Genomic DNA, 19,505 nt, shown 5'->3' with positions numbered 1-19,505 from the left:
GGACCCACCACAACTCAAAATAAGATTTTTGTTAAAATGTGGGGACAAAATTGGCCTATACCCTTTTCGCCCAAATTATATAGTCTTTTGTCCCTCTTCCCAAATTAATTAGAGAAATGCCATTCTTTTATAACTTGATTTGCTCAAAATCCAGTTAAAAAAAAAAAAAAATTCTAGAGCCCTATAGTGGCGTTTTTAGGAGCCTATAGTGGCGTTTTATAACTTGACCTCCATGAACTCGAGTAATAGGTTTTTTTTTTTTTTTTTTTTTTTTTTTTTAACTTTTTTTCTTAATTTTTTAACATATAATTCGAGTTCATTGAGGTCGAGTTACAAAACACCACTATAGGTTCTTAAAACATCACTGTAGGCTCCTTAAAAATGCTACTATAGGGTCTAACTCGATTTTAAGCAAATTGAGTTTTAAAATAGGGGCATTTTCTTAATTAGTTTGGGAAGGGGGGCCAAAAGGCTATATAATTTGGGCGAAAAGGGCATAGGTCAATTTTGTCCTAAAATGTGGTGAGATTTTGTCTTGCCCACACATTTTTACTTTTTTTAAAATAAATAAATAAATAAAAGCCTTCAAGTCTTCACCAAAACCCAAAGTTACAAGGATTTTCATTTTTCCATTGATAGCATCATCCGTCTTTTTAGATGCATTTTTTAGTGACCCCACTTTGATCACACCCAAAGTGCATCTCATCCGAAGTTTGAGAATCACAAATGGAGAAATTTGAGGATTGCTAATCTTATAGGATTTGATTGTCTGAAGACTCTAAACTTGAAAATTTACCCACAAAATTATGGAATCTCTCTCTCTCTCTCTCTCTCTCAACTTGGATGCCATGAGGCGGACCTTGGAAAGTTTTAGAATAAGAAGTAGGGATTCGCAAATCCTCCAGACGTAGAGCGCGTAGGGCCTTGAATCCAAATACATTACCCACAATGGAAGTAAACATGTTAGTAATAGAACCTTCTTCAAAGAGGTCTAAGGGGCAAGCTACATAAGCAATAAATTGATTTTCTCTAAGACGTCTTGGGGCTAAATAATTTTCAAGAAAAGTAAAATCATAATTATTTTGTCTCTATTTTTGGTCATTTTTTTATGTAGTGCAATGGATTCATCAAAATCCTTCTTATTCTTCTAAAGACAAGCCATGCCTTTTTCTAGGTATCTTTGATGACTTTGCTGCTGCTTACTCTTATGAACCAATGAGATATCTATGNGTGTTTTTTTTTTTTTTTTAATAGAGCAATTAAGTTCCTAGCCCACCTTGAAATATAAGAGTAAAATATTTTAGGTATGCTTTTTTTTTTTCCCCCTTTTCTTCTTTAGCTTCTAAGTACACATTAGAACATTTTATAATACTATTTGTTCTCACCACCACGCACCCTTGGCGTGATAGTCACTCCACAAGTATAAGTATTTGTGGGGTGTGAGGGGCAAATGCTAGGATTCAAATCTTCGTGAGTGAGTTTTACACACATACACTTAGATTAGACTATAATAGAATTTCTATCTAGTAAAAAAAAAAAAAAAAAAAAAAAAAAAAAGGTACTATGTGTTCCCATAAAAAAAAATTATATCTATTAATTGTTTAACACATAGACATCATGGATCCACCTCTTACCATATAAATCAAATTAATTATTAAATAATGTCAAAGTAGTTAGCAAATCAATCTATAATTATTTAAAATTTATTATATATATATAATTGTTTGACTCTTAGCAAACATTCTAATATTTTTCCACACCATCTTTTCAGAGCTCACAATTTTATATGTCATTATTTTTATATACATTTTTAATTGATTATAAATTATATTATATATTTAAACCCTCTATTAAAATCTTGTCACAACTTTTTTATTTTATTTAAATGGTATAATAGATAATTTCATATACAAACATAGTCATAGTAAATATCTACTAATAACTATCATAATTATTAAATTTCATGTTTAAAAAAAAATGAAAGTGAAAAAAAAATCATATTATATTAAATTTTTCAGTGCATCGAATGGGTCACTAACTAATGATAATACATTTCATAAAATAAAAAACTAATGATTATACATATGAAACTGAAGTTTTAAACTTTTGTTTGCTTCTTCTTATATTGCCACATAATCTTTGAAAACCCATATTTCTCATTGAGCTTGAAATTGAATTCTATATATATCTCGAAAAAAGGTTTTATCAAATTGTCTTTCTTCGCCTTTACAGCAGCCTTATAATGTAAAGCGCCGCAACAACTACCTTCACAGAGTTATTTGTTTTCTAAGAAAAAAAAATAGTTTTGAATTCTTTGACATATAGCCAATATTTTGAAGTCTTAGATTTTCAACTACCAAACCAGTCGAAACCTTTTAAGTCTTTAATATGTTTTCTAGCTAGATACTCTCTTGTGTGTGTATATGTGTCCGTATAAGAATTGGTTATTTTCGATAGCTTTTGTGTATAATATAAAATAAAAAGCTAAATGTGGGTACCATAGGAGTACTTCACACGTCCTAGGTGTGCTAGGCGTGTTAGGCATTCACCTCGGCATGCTAGGCCGTCCTCGGATGGCCTTGCAACGTCCTAGGCATGCTTGACATTCACCTCGGACGGCGTCCTAGGAGTCCTGCATCGAAGAAAAACCCCCCACTTGCTACCTTATAAGCTTTGAAGCGATGGGAGTAGTGTACCATTAGTTTATAGTTATTCGAATAACTATAAACTAATGGTACACTACTCCCTTCGCTTCAAAGCTTATAAGGTAGCAAGGGGTAGCACGCCTAGCATGTGTGAAGCACTCCTATGGTACCCACACTAAATATTAGCATATTTTTAAAAAATTGAAAGATAAATTATTTAAAATAAAACTGAAACATAGTATATAAAATAAGCAAAAAAACTAACTTATAATCACTTTCCAAAGTCACGTAATTTGCTTTCTTAGATAAAGTTATGGAATATTGTAGCACTCTATATATCATACGAGATCTTTGTTGCCTCTGAGCTGCGCAGAATTTGTACAGTACCTTCAACACGAGTATCTGTTTCTGTGTTCACTTCTACATACCGAGTTGAATTTTTTTTCCCCTATGTTCGGTTGCTGAGAAAATATAGGAAAGAAAGTACAGTCAAATATTTGCGTCTCATTTGTTTCATTTTCCTCTTTTGTTAATTTGTTGAGAAACTAACGAGGATACGAAAATGATTTTATGTGCTGTTTTCTGAATTTTGGCATGCTTTCAAACAACTTTGTAGATTTTTTTGAATCTGATTATTATTTATTAGAGAAATGCTATGTCCATAACCTTTTCACAACATTTTTTACAACAAATCTTATGTGGCGGGTTATTATTGGTGAGGCAAAAAAGTAATTTTAATAATAAATTCAAATTATAACTAATAATAACTATTCATTTATGATTTGTTGTGAAAATGTTGTGGACGTAATACTTCTCAATTTATTACGCTAATCAAACTATAATATTTTCGGATTTATGCTTGTCAACTATATCATGCCGAGGACACATCTTATGAGAAAAGAACTTCAAGCCTACCATGCACCCAGGTTCGTCTGTACTCATCTAAACCTCTCAAACATTGGTTGCACGGTATTCCACACACCTTATGGGTCTGTCTACACTCTACACCCTTATACATTGATTCCCCATTGGATTGTTTACTAGTTTCATTTTCAATTTTTTCTTGAATGGGTTCAGAATAGCCTCACTTAAGAGCACTTGGTGAATAAAAATATAAAAACAGACAAGTATAGATTTCATACCAAAGAGTAGGGCTGTCCAACTAAGACCCTCACCTGAAGGTGTACCATCGCTCTATTAAAAAAAAAAAAAAAACACTTGTTTGCTAATTTATGAGACAAAAGGTGACTTAAAAAATAAGCTAGCTAATTTCCAAATCCAAACACAAACCGGATTAAAGTGGGTTAGATTTAATGGGATTTTCAACTCGACCTAACCCTAATTGTAAGGGGAATGACATTTTTATTTTTATTTTTATTTTTTTTACTTTAAAGATCTTGGATTGTTTTAAAGAATATTAAACAGGTATAACCGTAAGAGGTGAGTTTGAAGTCAAATTTTTTAAACGTGTTATGTTTTGGAAACAATGTGCTTTACATACTAAAGTATTTGAACTTGGTTAGGAGCTTTCTAGTTCAATTGATTTGTACCTTTTGTTGTTTTCAAGAGATTCGAGTTTTAAATCCTCTCTCTTCCATTGTATGTAACTATGAATTATTGTGAAAAATAAAAAAGAAAGAAAAAGAATTTCAACTTAACCTAATTTATAAATTAGATTATTAGAAAATCTTATTATTAATTTATTTTTAAATATGGTTTTTATACCAAAAAATAAACGTGTCTCTTTTCTCCTAAAAATTTCTATAGACCTTAGTAACTTTGTTTTCATGACTTAGTAACTTAGTACTCGTACATACGCAGTACACATATGAATGTAAAATTCAGATACCTTAGAAAAAGGTGGTGGAATAAATTATGTGCTGTTAAATAGTTTAGATAGTGCGTTTTGATTTGGTACCGACAGCATGCACATGGTGATGTTGAAATTGGTCAAGGACTCAAAAATATTTGGAAATTTTGACATGAATCATGAATCATCGGTGAAAGAATCAAAATTCCTCAACAATCAGACGTCATCATGATGGCTGCTAATTACTTCACTAGAGCGACCTTGAACACTAAATTAGAAGCAATGTTTGCTTTAATTCTATTTTCCTTTTTTTTTTTTTTCTCGGAGTAATTCTAGTACCACATAAAAAGTAACAATTTTTGCCATAATTATTATACATGGTGGGCTATAACTGGTTGCTTGTCAAATTTATATAGACCCATAACATTTTTTCCACCACTCACCGTTTGCCACATAGACAGTTGTGACAAAATCTTTGTGTTACTAGAATCTTTGTTTCCCCCTCATGCCCACAGAAATACATGTTGCCTAATTGGTTGAGAGTGAGTCCCATCTTCCCTTGATTTTCAAAAACTTGTTTTAACCTTTTAGTCCTATTATAAATGATTCAATTCTCTGTCTCTTAATACTTCTTTTTGACTAAATGTGGGTGTTTAGAAATTTTTGAACATCTAATTATTCTCTTGGGTGTATGTAATTCTCCTATTCCATATATATCAAGTAATTATAGGGATGAATCCCTTGAGTGTAACCCAAGATAATGCCTAGGGGTTTTGAACCCAAACCTCATTTGATCTCATGAGGCTTGGGGAACTAGTAGACCAACCCTTGGGGTTCATTTTTTCCGAATATCTTATATATTTGGAACAATTGATAATTATCGCGTTATCAAAGCGTGCCACACAAGATAACAAGCTCCAATCTTAGTCAAACTCAGCTATAATCCTAATTAATGTGCAAGCAATCATGTTCAATCATACTTGGTGTGCAAGCAGAAAAAATCCTAGCAAGGCTTGTAATCCTATTTGTCTAGGGTTTAGATTACCCTACTATAGGTTCATTGTAACATAGTTCATATAGCAAATATATAGCCATTAAGGGCTTTTCTTTAGGGATGTTGGCCATCAAGCCTACTTTGTTTCTCTACATTATTTTTTTTTTATTCTTTCTATTTTCAAATTTTATCAAAGTTATGTCTCATCTTTTCTAACATCCTAAGGTTGAACCGAGTCTCCACTTTACCTCTTGAATACTATTGTTAATATAAGACATTACCTTCTCACATAAAGGAATGCTCCAGCAATTGTTTATTGATAAAATCAAATTTAATATTACATTTGGAGTCTCACTTTAAGCGCAATCGTCATTAATCTTTCGTAAGTATATTTAAAGACATAAAATTTTCATTCCAACGGAGAAGGAGATTGGAGTTACAAAACATTGTAACTTATGGCGCTTATTTAGTATATAATATGGTCAAAAGTCTTGTAGCTTAACTCACATTTTTTGAACAATGTTTCTAACAAAAATGTCTAGAAATCAAATTCTTTCCCACCTATCAAATTATATATATACATACATATATATATATATATATAATAAATAAATAAATGTAGTGTGAGAAGATGTACCCTCTTGCCCCAGTTAAATATTACAATGTGTGATTGATAAAACTTTGACGCAGGATGCAAAATTATATCATTACAGTTGCACACTTCCAAGTTCCAACTAGGGAAAAGTCGAGAGCAGAGAAGAAGTGACATTATAGCGTACATGACTTTCACAATCTAATCAATGTAGTATTAGCTAAAGCATTATTACCCGATCGCTTTCTTGACATTAATCTTCTGTGCAGCTTAAAATATTACTCCATTCAGATAAAATAATAGTTTTTCCTGCAATTAGTGCCAGAAATGATAATGACATGGCTTGCTTGTCATTCAAGGTTATATTATTGAGGCTGCCACATATATGAATAACTTGTAAGTTGTTTAATCGAATCAAACCCAATAAGTTAGGCACAAAAAATTTCACTTATTAGTAGATTAAAAAAGTAATGTAAATGATCAACCCAAATGAGAATTTTAAAAAACTTGCATACTTAACGGTAAAAAAAAAAATTTAAAAAAAAATTATGAAAAAAATTATGTTTGTAGCATTACTCAATCAAATAAGATGTTTGTTACAAACAGTAACAGGTATGGATCTCGTAGCTGTGATGCCAGCTTGATAAACTTTCACAACCCTCAACCCTCTTACTCCTACTTAACTACATGAATCTAAATTTGCATAGTATCAAAGGACTCTGATCATTCCTTCATTAAGCCCCTCAAGCACCTTAATTTTTTGGTGAGATCCTCAAGCACCACATATCTCTTAATTTTTGTGCCTAAAATATAGGACAGACATACTCTGGACCAAGAAAGGCAAAGACACGTACACTTAGCGTCAAAGTACTTAAGTTTTTTTTCTCATTAAAAAAAAATTTTTTTTTTTTTTTTTTTTTTTTTTTTTTTTTTTTTTTTTTTTTTTTTTTTTTCCAGGAATCCAAAGCCAAAGATATGGAAGAAGGGAATGAAGTATGAACTACTGGTGACAGGGGTGAGAGAGTGAATGACAAAAGCCATAATTGAGAGGTACTTTACTGATTTCATTTTCATGTGAGAGTCTAGACTATGTGAATGTCCTCCGCAGACAAAACGTACATGACCCCAACACCATGTGGAAGAAGGGGATGAAGTATTAACTACTGGCGAAAGTGAATGACAAAAGCCATAATTGAGAGGCACTGTACTGATTTCATTTTCATGTGAGAGAGTCTAGACTATGTGAATGTCCTCCGCACACAAAACCTGCATGAGTGACCCCAACACCATGTGAGACATCTGTTAAAGAGTCCAGAAAAGACGATCCAAACTTTCCAGACTTGTTGCTGTCGATGCCAACCAATTTGCTTTCTTTCGTACTTTATTATTTGCAAAGTTGAACATGTCCTTATAATAGACTCTTCAGCCTTAATTAATACAATGGTACTAATTGGTTGGAATCGACAGCAACAAGTCGAAGTCCGGAAATTTCCAGACTTGTGTTGCACATCAAATTTTTTGACATGTACTTCAATTATATAATTGGATGAGTTTGATCATACATGCTGAAGAAAAACTAAGGCTCCCTAAAGATAAAACACATAAATTCATATTATTCACAACCATATCTTGTGAATAATATTGCAACAATGGGCAAGAATCATAATAAGGGAGATGTAAGATGTTATCTTTGTATGGATAGAAATTGCAAAAGACCAAGATCCCCTGTAGCAGAAGCCATAGTAGCTTACCTAGCAGTGGAAAAAGCATTGGAGCTGGGACATAAATTTGTAATATTGTAAGGAGATGCTCTTAATTTAATGATGTAATCCAATCAATTCAGAACTCAACAACTCCTCACTGTTCCATAGATACATCACTGCAATCAAGCGATTTTGAACTCCTTCGTCCCTATTTTTTCCTGGGGCCCAAGAAGTCTTTTGGAAGTTGGAACTTGAAACTGGCTCTCCTCATGTGCAGTTTCTTTTCTCTTGTTAATTATACAGTATTATTCAAGAAAATTTTTTTTTTTTTTTTTTTCCTTACAACAAGTAATACTCAACCATATCAAGTGAGTCAAGCAGTAACTTTCAAGGATGAAGACATGATGTTTGATTTAAAAATTAGGAACAAGTTTGACTCCAAACATGTTCGGAGTTTTCTTGCTCCAACCTATCGTGTGGCAATTGAAGACCATTCATGTGTAGCTTTAGTCACATCATTTTTTTAATGAATCATGTGACTTATTTAAATAATATACATAGATAGTTTTATAATTTGCCAAGTAATGAGTTGGAAAAGATAGTTTCAAACACATTTGGAGCCAAACTTTGTCCTAAAAATTATTGTTTTTAACGGACAATGATTATCTCCAAACCAATTTGGAGGAATCTCTTCAAACCCATTATGTGGTGATTTATAAGACTATCTATGCATATTATTTAAACAAGTCACAATACTTATTATAAAAATCATGTGACTAAAATTACACATGCAGTCTCTTTGATTGTCACACAGTGGATTGGAGGAAGAAGGTATTCGAGCTAAATTTTTTTCGCTTTCGACCACCTAAAACCAATGAGGCTTTTGCATGGGACTGATCAAGTTGAGAAATTATTGTTTCACACTCCTTAATGTATATTCCATACAAAATATCCACACTTTCATATTAGGTATCCACATTTTTCATGACCATCCACATTTAATACATGATGTGTACTAATAATGTAAAAAGGGAGAGTGTGATACAATCAAACCTTGATTAAGTCAACCCACCTGACTTTGTCTAGTTGGGAGAATGAAAAGTGAGAAGATGGAAATTATTTTAGCTTTCCACAATGTATTTGGCACAAAACATAAAAAAGTGAAATGATGATAAATAAATATAAATTTCCTTTATTTGGTTGAGAAAAATAATGAAAGCATAGAAAAGGTAGTTTATTTGAATATTCTATCATGTCCCTATTACATAAGAGGTGGAACATCACTCCATTTTCTTTGCCCTTCATTTTCTCTCATCAACCAAACAAGAGAGATGCATATGCGGCCTCCCACCCTTTTTCAAAAGGAACTAGGTTATACTCTCAAAGGTAAAGGAGAATAGCATTTACTTAGCTGATTCATTCAACATTGATAATATGAAATGAAGCCTCTCCTCTGCAGAGCCATTCCGGGTCGTCGATCCACATTCAATTCTGCTAAACAAGAAACATTATTAACCAACCAGGCTTCCTCTCTAAATTGAATTAAATCATTGCAAGTCGCCTATTTCAGATTAGTACTGATGATACACTAAACACCACACCAAAGTAATCCAACAGCGAACTAATGAACTTTCTATTTCTCCTACTTAGCACAACAAAGAAACCTGAGCTTTTGATGGACAGGTCAATTGGGATCACCATACAAAAAAGAAACCATTAAAACAAACTAATGGGCACACGAGGGAAAGAGAAGACGCTTAAAAATATACAGTAATGATTGTATAATGACCATACAATCAAAACAACACAAGTATGTCAGACATACATGGCTCATGCAAACTTAACATGGATGAGGACTTCCAATTACAAGGGGTACGCACATCTCCTTGGATCTCTAGTAAAGAAGGGATGTCCAAGTGCTTCTCTTGCCTTCAGACGATCTGCTGGGTCATAACGTAGGAGCCCTTGCAAGAGATCAATCAAATCACCAGCAGAGTGATCAACATGCTGCATTATTAGGTTCTGCAACAGAGAATTCAATGTTCATTTGATTACACATGGAAGATAGCGTATAATTAAAAAAGGTTCAAAGAAATCTTCCATATACAAGTTTGTCCAAGTTATAACATGGCAGCAAACTAAACTAGTATTATTTATCTAGGTAATTCAAGAAAGCATCGTAGCAAATGTTTTTATAACAGAACCAAATCCATTGATTTTTTTTTTTAATAATTATTTATTTATTTATCTATGAGGACAGAAATTAACAGAAGATAAAATACAATATTGGATCAAATTGGCAGAACCAGTGTGAAAATGAAGTTCCAGAAAATTTTCTATATCAGTAGCTCAATTTCAAGATGTAATGAGAATTGATGTTTTGAGATCCTACAGATTACAAACTAGTTTAGCACAGTTGTAAGAGTTTTGACATGTCAGAACCTAATCAATTGACTTTCTTTTTTTTATCAATTTTTATTTATTAGCCTTTGCAGAAAAAACAACAGAAGATTAAATAAATATTGGATGCAAATTAGCAGAACTGAGGTGAAAATAAAGAAAATTTTCTAATAGATAATTCAGTAAGTCCATTTCAAGATGGTATCAGACTTATGTTTTGAGATCCTACAAATTACAAACTAGTTAGTATGGTTCAGATAGAGACAACAATTGGTGAATGCATGCTTATATAGCAACTGAAAATCTCAGCCTTTTTAGAGAGAAAAGCTGGGTAAAGTAACCAACTAGTCAGAATTTAGCAAGGTCTGTGCAGGTACATCAACCTAAGAAGGGCTATTGAGGATCACTTGGTTATGCAAGACTCCTAGTAAGCATTAATGTACTCTTACATCTTATAAACCCCTCCGAAGGAAAACATCAAAGTAAAAGATAAATATAGTGGACACATCTGGTCCAAATTTATATGAACAATTCTGAAGCTGCAAATTCTGAATGATTACCGGCAGGCGGGGCAATTTCCAAACTGCCCTCATGCTTTCCCTTGATGTTGCACCATCAGGCCAATCTAATCGTGCACCACTCCTGAAGTATTTCTCAGAACGACGGCTACATGAAGACAGGGACAAGTACAAAACATAAGAGCTTCACCCACGTAGGAAACCAAGAAACATTGCAGAAAGAACAATATGGTCACTCTTACTCAGCTCTAAGCATCATATGTTGGGGTATTGGCCCCAAAACCCTCTCCATCATGGCAAGATGTTCCAAGTTTTCGTGTGTTTGAAAAAGTGCCTCTCCCTGCTCATAAATGATAGAGGGATTTAAAAGGTAACATGCATCCAAACTCTATAGCCAAATATAGAAGCAGTCCAAAATTCCTATAATTAAAACACCCTAAAACCAAATATAAATATTAAATTAGCTTCAGGTCAGCAGTGGAAGAAGAGTTTCAAGTGTGCCTCATATCATAAAAGGTCAGTTTCCACATTAAACTTCCCAAATGAATCACTGAAAACAATACTCAGTAGAATGTGTGACTGTCAAATTTATCAACATAGTCAATTTGACTACACTGTAAACGAACGGGGACCTATAAACAGAAGGGTACTTACAGAGCAAAGTTCAACAAGTATGCAACCCACACTCCATAAATCACAAGGATAGTTCCATCCAAGACCTGCAGATATTGCCCACAGCGAAAATTATCTAGAAGCAATGAAGCAAAACACTGACTGCAGTAGTGTTATAGGGAATAATATTTACCCAATATAACCTCTGGTGCACGATAATGACGAGTTGACACCACATAACTATGATCCTGATGTTCAAATGTAGTACTTCCAAAGTCAATGAGTTTAATGGTGCTTGACTTGGGAAGATTCTTGAAATATGAACCATCTTTTGTTGACCGTGATAGAAACTTAATTGCAGCCATTGAAGAACAAAAGAAATATCAGGCTTTGAATTCAACCAATAATCAGGCTCAAAAGCACAAAATTCACCCATGTCTTCCAATCAAAATACGACATGAGATGACATAGTACCTCTTAAAAAAATCTGTGTTTTAATTACAGATTTCATATAATAATTGTATAATTGTCTTATTATCTAATATTATATAATAATTGTATCATCAGGTCAAATAAGGTATTTATTTAGTTAACAGCCTTCCTCTAATCAGACATTCAAATTGAAAAATAAAAATGATATGCCTAGACCAAGAACAAGTTTAATCAAACAATACCTTATAATCTGGCACTTTGACATACTCAGAGGAAACAAGAAGAATGTTTTCTGGCTTCAAATCAGTGTGAATCAGGCGCAATTCATGCATAACTACAACATAAACAAGTAAAATGAGTCAACAAATGAAAATAGTTATCTTCTAAATCATCAATTCCTCACTTGTCCCAAAAAAAAAAGTTTGGGTTTGAAAATGGAGAAATCTTTTTAAAATGGAAATGAAGTAAATAGATGCCCAAATCTCAGTATCATTTTAAATATATTTGAGCATCAAGTAGAATGAATCAGATAAAATGGTGCAAGAATTGCCCACACACATGCTACAGACTCCAAAAGTTGTCTGCCCAGCTCCCGAACAAGATCAATGGGAAATGAACGGTAGCTGTTTTTGCGAAGAAAATCGTATAAGCTTGGTCCAAGCTTCTCAAATACCTGTTGAAACCATTTAAATTCATCCGCAAGTTCTTTTAACTCACAGAATATTCAGGCATGAAGGAACAAACATTGCCCCTTCAAATTAATCAAATCAGAAGTACCAATAAATACTTACAATACAAATATGATTACGATAGTCAAACCAATTCCGTATTTGCACACAACTGCAAAGAATGAAACCACTTATACCAAAAATCACTTTGAAGTACTACAGCCAATATGGGAAAAAGAGAACAACATCCTTACCGGGTGCCACCAACATCGTGTCTAGCGAGCCTCTGTAAGACATCAATTTCAATCATAGCTGCTTCTCGATATTTGTGTATGGATCGGACAACTTTGATAGCCACGACTTCTTTCTTTTCACTATCAACGCATTCCAAGACTTGTCCAAATGTCCCTACATAAGTTCCAGGTAAAAGATCACAGAGATGATTATAAACATCACTGAACATTAAGATCCAATATTTAATAGCTCCCATATGCCTCATGTGGTTAATATGGACAGAAAGGAACAATCATACTTTTACTGATGTGGAGGTCTCAGTGGTGTAGATGAAAAGTGAAAACTTTGTTCGAGATAATGTTGTTTGAGTGGTCTAGGATTCTTGGAGCAAGTGATATGTGTTCAATGGTAGAATTCCTACACACCCTCTCTTTTCAAATGAATTTCTTTCATATTTGCTAGTTTTTAGGAGAATTTGTCTACGCATCCCGTGTACATGAAATATCTACTCATTTCATTACTTAAAAATAAGATTTAAAAAAAAAGGACAAAAGAAATAGGTAACATTTACAAATTTCCATAGAAAGTGGAAATCACTGCATAAAAGATTTAAGGACAAATGAAAAATTTATCAAACTACTAACCTTCACCCATTTTGCCAATAATCCTGTCTGCAATTAAAATAAGAAAAGGTCAGTCACCGGTGAGCAAGTTATGGGGCAGCACTCAGGAATCAGAATGAGAAAAAGACACAAGTCAATCCATGAAAAACACAATTGCATAAATGAGCGCATGAACGATTCCATGTTAGGACTTTAGAAGGATTATACATATTTTTCAAACTTGAAAACAGATTGTCTAGATTTTAGTCATAATACAACAAATGGAGATCCAAACTCTTTAACACAGATCCAAGTTAGAAGCAGGAAGCCACATTAGAAGCAGTGTCCTACAGTGATATCATGACTCAGCAACTTAACTTACATATTCAACCACAAGCAAAAAAACCGAACACATTGCAATGTATTCCAATTCTATATTGAAAAAGGCGCGATTTTACAAATTACAGAGAACAACTCACATCGAGGAGTTATAGTTTCTCCGACAACGAAAACATAATGACCATCTTTATCGTCCGGTCTCCAAGGAGGGGAGCCATTTGGAGGCACTCCCCTGTAAAACATAGATGAAGTATACCCATAATTAGGCATTGCCGCCGCCCCCCCAAACTCCTGCCCACAGTACATCCCTGGAATTACCTGCATTACCAAAATAACAACAATAGCTCAACTAAATTAACATCAATAATTCGTGTAAATAAGTAACCAAAATCGCAATTCTACAATTTACAGACAGATATATAGTATGGAAAAAAAAAACACCAAAATTTTCTACAAAATTATTCATGTAAATTCAAAAATATAATTCGTTTAAAGCGAAGAATTAGAAACTCTATAGCAAATTTGAAGTATGGTTCATATTCAAGGATCGCAAAAATCCATACAGAAATACAAGTATTACCTTGGGAGGAGGAAGAGGAGGAGGCATATCCCAAGTCAAACGCGGTCTCTTCCTTGGGCGCTTATCCATGTTCTTGTGCGGGAACTCTATGATCCTCTGAGTCTCCATTTTCTCTTTCTTCTTCTCCAATTTCGCTCTTTTTAGCGACGAAGACGACGCGATTATTTCTCTAAGATTTGGATCCTCAAAATTTTCACAGATTCTTCGAGCTGATCCAGAATCAAATCAAACAAATCCAATCCACAACACGAATTTTTTCTTCTTCTTCTTTTTTTTCGAAATCAAGAAAGAAAACCTAATTTTTGAGTCGGATTTGAAAGAATTTTTCTTCTAATTTTTTTGGTCCATCAAAATTCGAAGAAGCAGACTGAGAAGATCTGGAGATTAACCTGAAGCGAAGAAGCTAAACTCGAATCGATGGTGTGTTTCTAACCATGGTTTGGGAGAAAGAGAGCTGGGCCCCGAGAGCTTGGATTTTTTCGGGGACCACTGTTTCTCTCTCTCTCCATCGTCACCTGAGGACCACAGTTTTGTCTCTCTGAACGTTCATGGGCCCACAGTTTTGGGCCGCTGTCAAGGCCCATTATCATTTTCTGGACAAACAATTGATTATTTTTGTAATTTGGATTATTATTATTATTATTATTTTAGGTTGGTTGGTTAACTTGGTTCTTAGTTGTAAAGTTGCATTGAGAAACAAACATCATAATTGAAATTCTAATGTATCTAAAAAAAAAAATTAAATAAAAATAAATTCCAAATAGGCAAAGGTTAAGATGGTCTCAATCCTATAAAAAAAAAAAAAAGTTTTGACTTCTATTTTGTTCAACCGATAAAATTTCAAGTTGTTGAATAAAACAACCGAGAACAAATCCAGTCTATTCTGTTAGAATTTGAGGGAGTAATTGATTTAGGATTTCAGAGGCTAAAATATTAATGAATAATAATAAAATCAGTGTCTGCATACAAAAACAGATGAAGAAACTAACCGGATATTTGCTAACGGCCTAACAACTTCCTAACAGCTAATATAATAGAATTGAGTTTGACTTACCTCAAGTATTTTTTTAATTGGAATCTCCTTTTGTTTTAATGAAAAATTATCATGTCAGTCATTAACTAAGTAAAATGTGGAGATTAGAACCCTCTATCACTTGCTGTTGTATATTTAAAAAAGCAGGAGATATCTAGTTTAAAAAGTATTGAAGGTAAGCCACACCCAATAGAATTAACTACAAGTCCCACTAATACATTTTTGTAATTGACAGTTGTCTCCACAAATACTAAGTAATTACACAAAACTACTTGTAGCTTTACAGCTGGAACTGCAAGTCGTATAGCAGCTTCAGAATGTAGACAGCTTCTTCTATCTTGAATCGAGCTTACTCCTCTTGATCTTCCTTTAATATACTCCAAAATCAATTGGTATCTTGCATCATGATAAAGAGCAATTATCATGTAATGGATAGGTTAGATGTGATAAACACAATTGCGATGATATAAGATGGTTAGAACAATCCTTGAAGTTAAGGAATTCAAACTCAAAAATGTCTAAGAACCTCGAGTCGAGAGATGGAACTGCAATTACATTGACTTCAAATAAACTTTTATTCGGTTTTTGCAGGGCTATGGGTTGTATTTGAACTATCTGCACCTTTTTTTTTGGAATGCATTCTCTGTTAAGGGGAGCACCGAGCACTAGATTTATATTGTTCTTGTGAGTTTGAAATTGCAAATGTTGTCAGCATGCCATAAATAGTAAATTTGTTAGGAACCCCAAATTATACCATATGCCTTGTAATCTCCTAATAATTGTTGTATTCCCTTTAGTTAGTTTGATGAGATAAGGATAAGTTAGTTGGGAATTGAGTACACATGTAGTTCATTTAACACATGGCTTAATTCTTAGAGCACAAGCTAAATTAATTAGTCAATTATCTTAAGACATGTGGGCCAATAAGATTAGAACTAATCTTCTATAAGTACATGATTGTAATTTCTACATTAGATATTGAAGAATAAACTAATTGATTGCTTAGTACATTTCCTCTCTCTTAATCAATGGTAGAGATAAGAATTTATCTTTGGAAGAGCCAAGTATAAAATGAGATCATAAAATTTTCCTCTATATATTAATATATATATATATTACATCTATATTATGTATAATGAGAAGCACTACATCTATAACATTTTCAAAACAAATCTTAAGTGGCAATATTGTGAAAGTATAGTGAAATGGGGTGAACATAGCATTTTTCTATGTACAATAGTCTAAAATAGAATTAAAATAAAATATTACAATCATTGAAAGAATATAATCCAATAAGTGAATAACCAATTATATATTTTTGTCAAATTAATAATAATGTATTATATTTATATGGAATATAATAAACTATATTTATCATTCATCAAAATAGTATAGTTTTAATTTATCAAAAAATAAAGAATACAAGAACTAGAGAAGGAAAGCCACATACCTGGGGACTTGGGGGAAGAAATGAGATCAGTTTTTCTTTTTAAGTGTAATGTTTTTAAACCATACACGTGGTGATCTCTTGGAATTAAAGCAAATATTAAAATATTTTTGGACTTAAAAATCTGTAAAGTACAAAAGGATTCAGAAAACAAGTCAGACCAAACTAGAAATATTTTCCAGACACAAAACTAAGACAAGAAACAGTCAAGCTCGTAAGAACGGTCCTGTGAATTCATAAAAATTTTGGGGGGCCAGGGCCCCTTCAGTCTCAACATGGCTCCAGCATTGTTCTTAATATTTCTCTATGAAGAATGATTACCTCGAATTAAGTCAATTCCCCTATAATTCTCATGCATTCCCCTACAATTCATTTCCATCCCCATTAGGAGGTTCCTAACAAAATTGGTAATGTAGTTACCACAAGCCTGCTTAAGAAATAACTGAGATGCAGTAAAGTTGAAACTTTTGTGAGATCATACTAATGAACCAAGTTCTTGCATTTATATTTAATTGTTGCTATTTTTTTTATTTTGATGATTCTTTGCTGATGCCTTTTATGTGCATAAAAAACTTACCGTTCCACCTTTGCCCCCTTTAAAATACCATAATGACTGACAGAAAATATTATTACTTGGTAAATGGTATCAATGTCATGATTGCTGCATATAAGATCAAATACAAGAATGCTTTCAATTAAGTTGCACAACAGTTACAAAGGCAAATTTCAACTTTCAAGAGTTGCATTACTCCTATAAAAAAAAAATAGTTACAAATACAAATGGATCTTTGTTATAACCAATCTCTGGTTCAGTGAATGAAATTCCGTTTCCCATTGCAGGAAAAAAATGCCACATACTAAAAACACTAGTACAATTTTTATAACATATTAAATAAATACAGTCACTAGGACAGATTACTTTCTTGAGAAAACGTCAGTTTTGCAGATCCCCCCAAAACCATGGTAGCCCCAATCGAGTTTCTGGTTTTAGTTGTTGAGCACGATGTTGCCAGTGCTGCATCCAGTAGTGGTTCTTGGAATGCTAGATACAGCCTGCAAGGAAAGCTCTGCTTATTTCTCACAAACCACTTTAGGAACTTCAGAGAAGTTACATTTGAAAAGAATCTAACAGAGGTTTAAAAGATTCTTCAATGGTGTTCACAATATAGAGATAATGAAAACAGAGAGTAAAGAAGAGAGAACTTCAAACAGAGAGAAAGAGACGAAGAGAAAATTTCTGTTGAAAAAGAATTCTTGTTATGCCTCTCATTCCAAGTACAATACATATATATAGCTTACCTGATCTAACAACAGACTAAGCTAATCCCTGAAATCTAGGAATGGATCCGTATTTTACGGAGGAAGATTAGGAACTAACTAACTAATCTTAACTGCCTAACTGATCTCCAGAAAACAGTCTCCACGGTGTAAGTGAAGTTCATTTCCCAGAGATGAAAACGCAGCGTTTGAACTAATCATCCTTAGTTCTAAACGCAGCGTTTTAGTTAAATACATTAACACTAAATCATGAGATAAAACGCCACCGTTTGCTGTAGAGTTGGAAACTAGCCGTTGGGTATTTGACTGGAAAACTAGCCGTTGGACATCTTGGGCATTTCTTGACCAAAACCATTTGTTGATTCACTTATTATTCTTAACATTCCCCCTCAAACACGAGGCAGTATCTGCCAAGAGTTTGCCACGGAGAGCCAGAAAGTGAGGACCAGGCAAAGGTTTTGTGAAGATATCTGCAAAATTATCACGGCCCGAGATGAATTTAATGCCCAAAGTATGACGAAGAACACAGCCCCTCACATAATGATAATCAACTTCAATGTGCTTAGTGCGAGAATGAAAAACAGGATTAGAGGCCAAGGCAATTGCTGAGTTGTTATCACACCAAAGGTTGAATCCTATCTCACTTCTAATGGTATTAATCACCAAATCTCCTGCCCATATACACCTCAACAAAATGGCTTAGTAGAAAGGAAGCATAGACACCTAATTGAAACTACCATTACCCTTCTATCACAAGCTTCCTTACCTTCTTCCTACTGGTCATTTGCTGTCCAATCTGCTGTAACACTTATCAATTTACTCCCTACTCCCACATTAGGCTTTCATTCTCCTTGGTATAAACTATATAGTCAACCACCTGATATATCCTCCCTCAAAGTCTTTGGCTGTGCTTGCTACCCTTTCCTAAGACCATACACCAAGCACAAGCTACATCACAGAACCAAAGAGTGTATCTTTTTAGGCTATTCTGCAATTTCTAAGGGTTACTTGTGTCTTGATCTGTCTACTCATACCCTATACACTTGCAGACATGTGTTATTCAATGAAACCAAGTTCCCTTTTCCTTTACACACATCCTTCCTGCAAATTCAACTCCTCCTTCCTCTGATGTCTGGCTGTCTAATCTCCTATACTTACACTCCTCTAACCAACCTTCCATTCTAGGACCATATTCTCCTTCTCCTTCCCATTCCTCAAATCCTACTCCTAATTCTTCCTGTCAAACTGGTCCTTCCTCATCTACTACTCCCTTTACACCTCCATCTCCTCCTTCCTCCATTCCTGAAGCCACTACTTCCTCACTTCCTGCAGTCAATACTTCCTCACTTCCTGCAGTCACTGCCTCTTCCCTTCCTGCAGTCAACACCTCTTCTCTTCCTACAGCCCCTACTTCTGTCATTGCTCCTGTGAACTTACACCCTATGACCACCAGATCAAAGAATGGTATATCTAGACCTAAACAATGTTACAAGGCTGTGGTTGATTACACTCACACTGAACCTCCATCCTACAAAATTGCCTGCAAATTTCCTCAGTGGGTTCAAGCCATGGATGAGGAATTCTCAGCCTTGCAAAGACAGCACACCTGGTCTCTTGT

The 19,505-nt window shown here is 33.9% G+C and overlaps 1 protein-coding gene across 3 annotated transcripts; it reads right to left on the bottom strand.

Moving 5' to 3' along the window:
• Positions 1–8,910: 8,910 nt before the first annotated feature.
• Positions 8,911–14,642, bottom strand: LOC112033002 (serine/threonine-protein kinase AFC1). Of its 3 annotated transcripts, none has more exons than XM_024065770.2 (13): positions 14,130–14,642; positions 13,690–13,867; positions 13,253–13,279; positions 12,629–12,782; positions 12,498–12,546; positions 12,265–12,379; positions 11,949–12,040; positions 11,468–11,624; positions 11,317–11,381; positions 10,905–11,002; positions 10,705–10,810; positions 9,570–9,766; positions 8,911–9,235 (listed from the first exon to the last, which is right to left on the bottom strand). In XM_024065770.2, the coding sequence occupies exons 1-12, from the start codon at positions 14,235–14,237 to the stop codon at positions 9,608–9,610; spliced, it is 1,308 nt and encodes a 435-aa protein (XP_023921538.1). In that variant the 5' UTR covers positions 14,238–14,642; the 3' UTR covers positions 8,911–9,235; positions 9,570–9,607. The 3 variants fall into 3 exon arrangements, with proteins under 3 accessions (XP_023921538.1, XP_023921539.1, XP_065629306.1); XM_024065771.2 differs by having other exon boundaries at positions 9,625–9,766; XM_065773234.1 differs by lacking the exons at positions 12,265–12,379; positions 12,498–12,546; positions 13,253–13,279; positions 13,690–13,867; positions 14,130–14,642 and having other exon boundaries at positions 12,629–12,645.
• Positions 14,643–19,505: the final 4,863 nt, after the last annotated feature.

Source organism: Quercus suber, unplaced genomic scaffold, assembly GCF_002906115.3.
Source record: "Quercus suber isolate HL8 unplaced genomic scaffold, Cork oak 2.0 scaffold_71, whole genome shotgun sequence".
Lineage (NCBI taxonomy): Eukaryota > Viridiplantae > Streptophyta > Magnoliopsida > Fagales > Fagaceae > Quercus > Quercus suber.
This window is presented reverse-complemented; position numbering and strand designations above follow the sequence as displayed.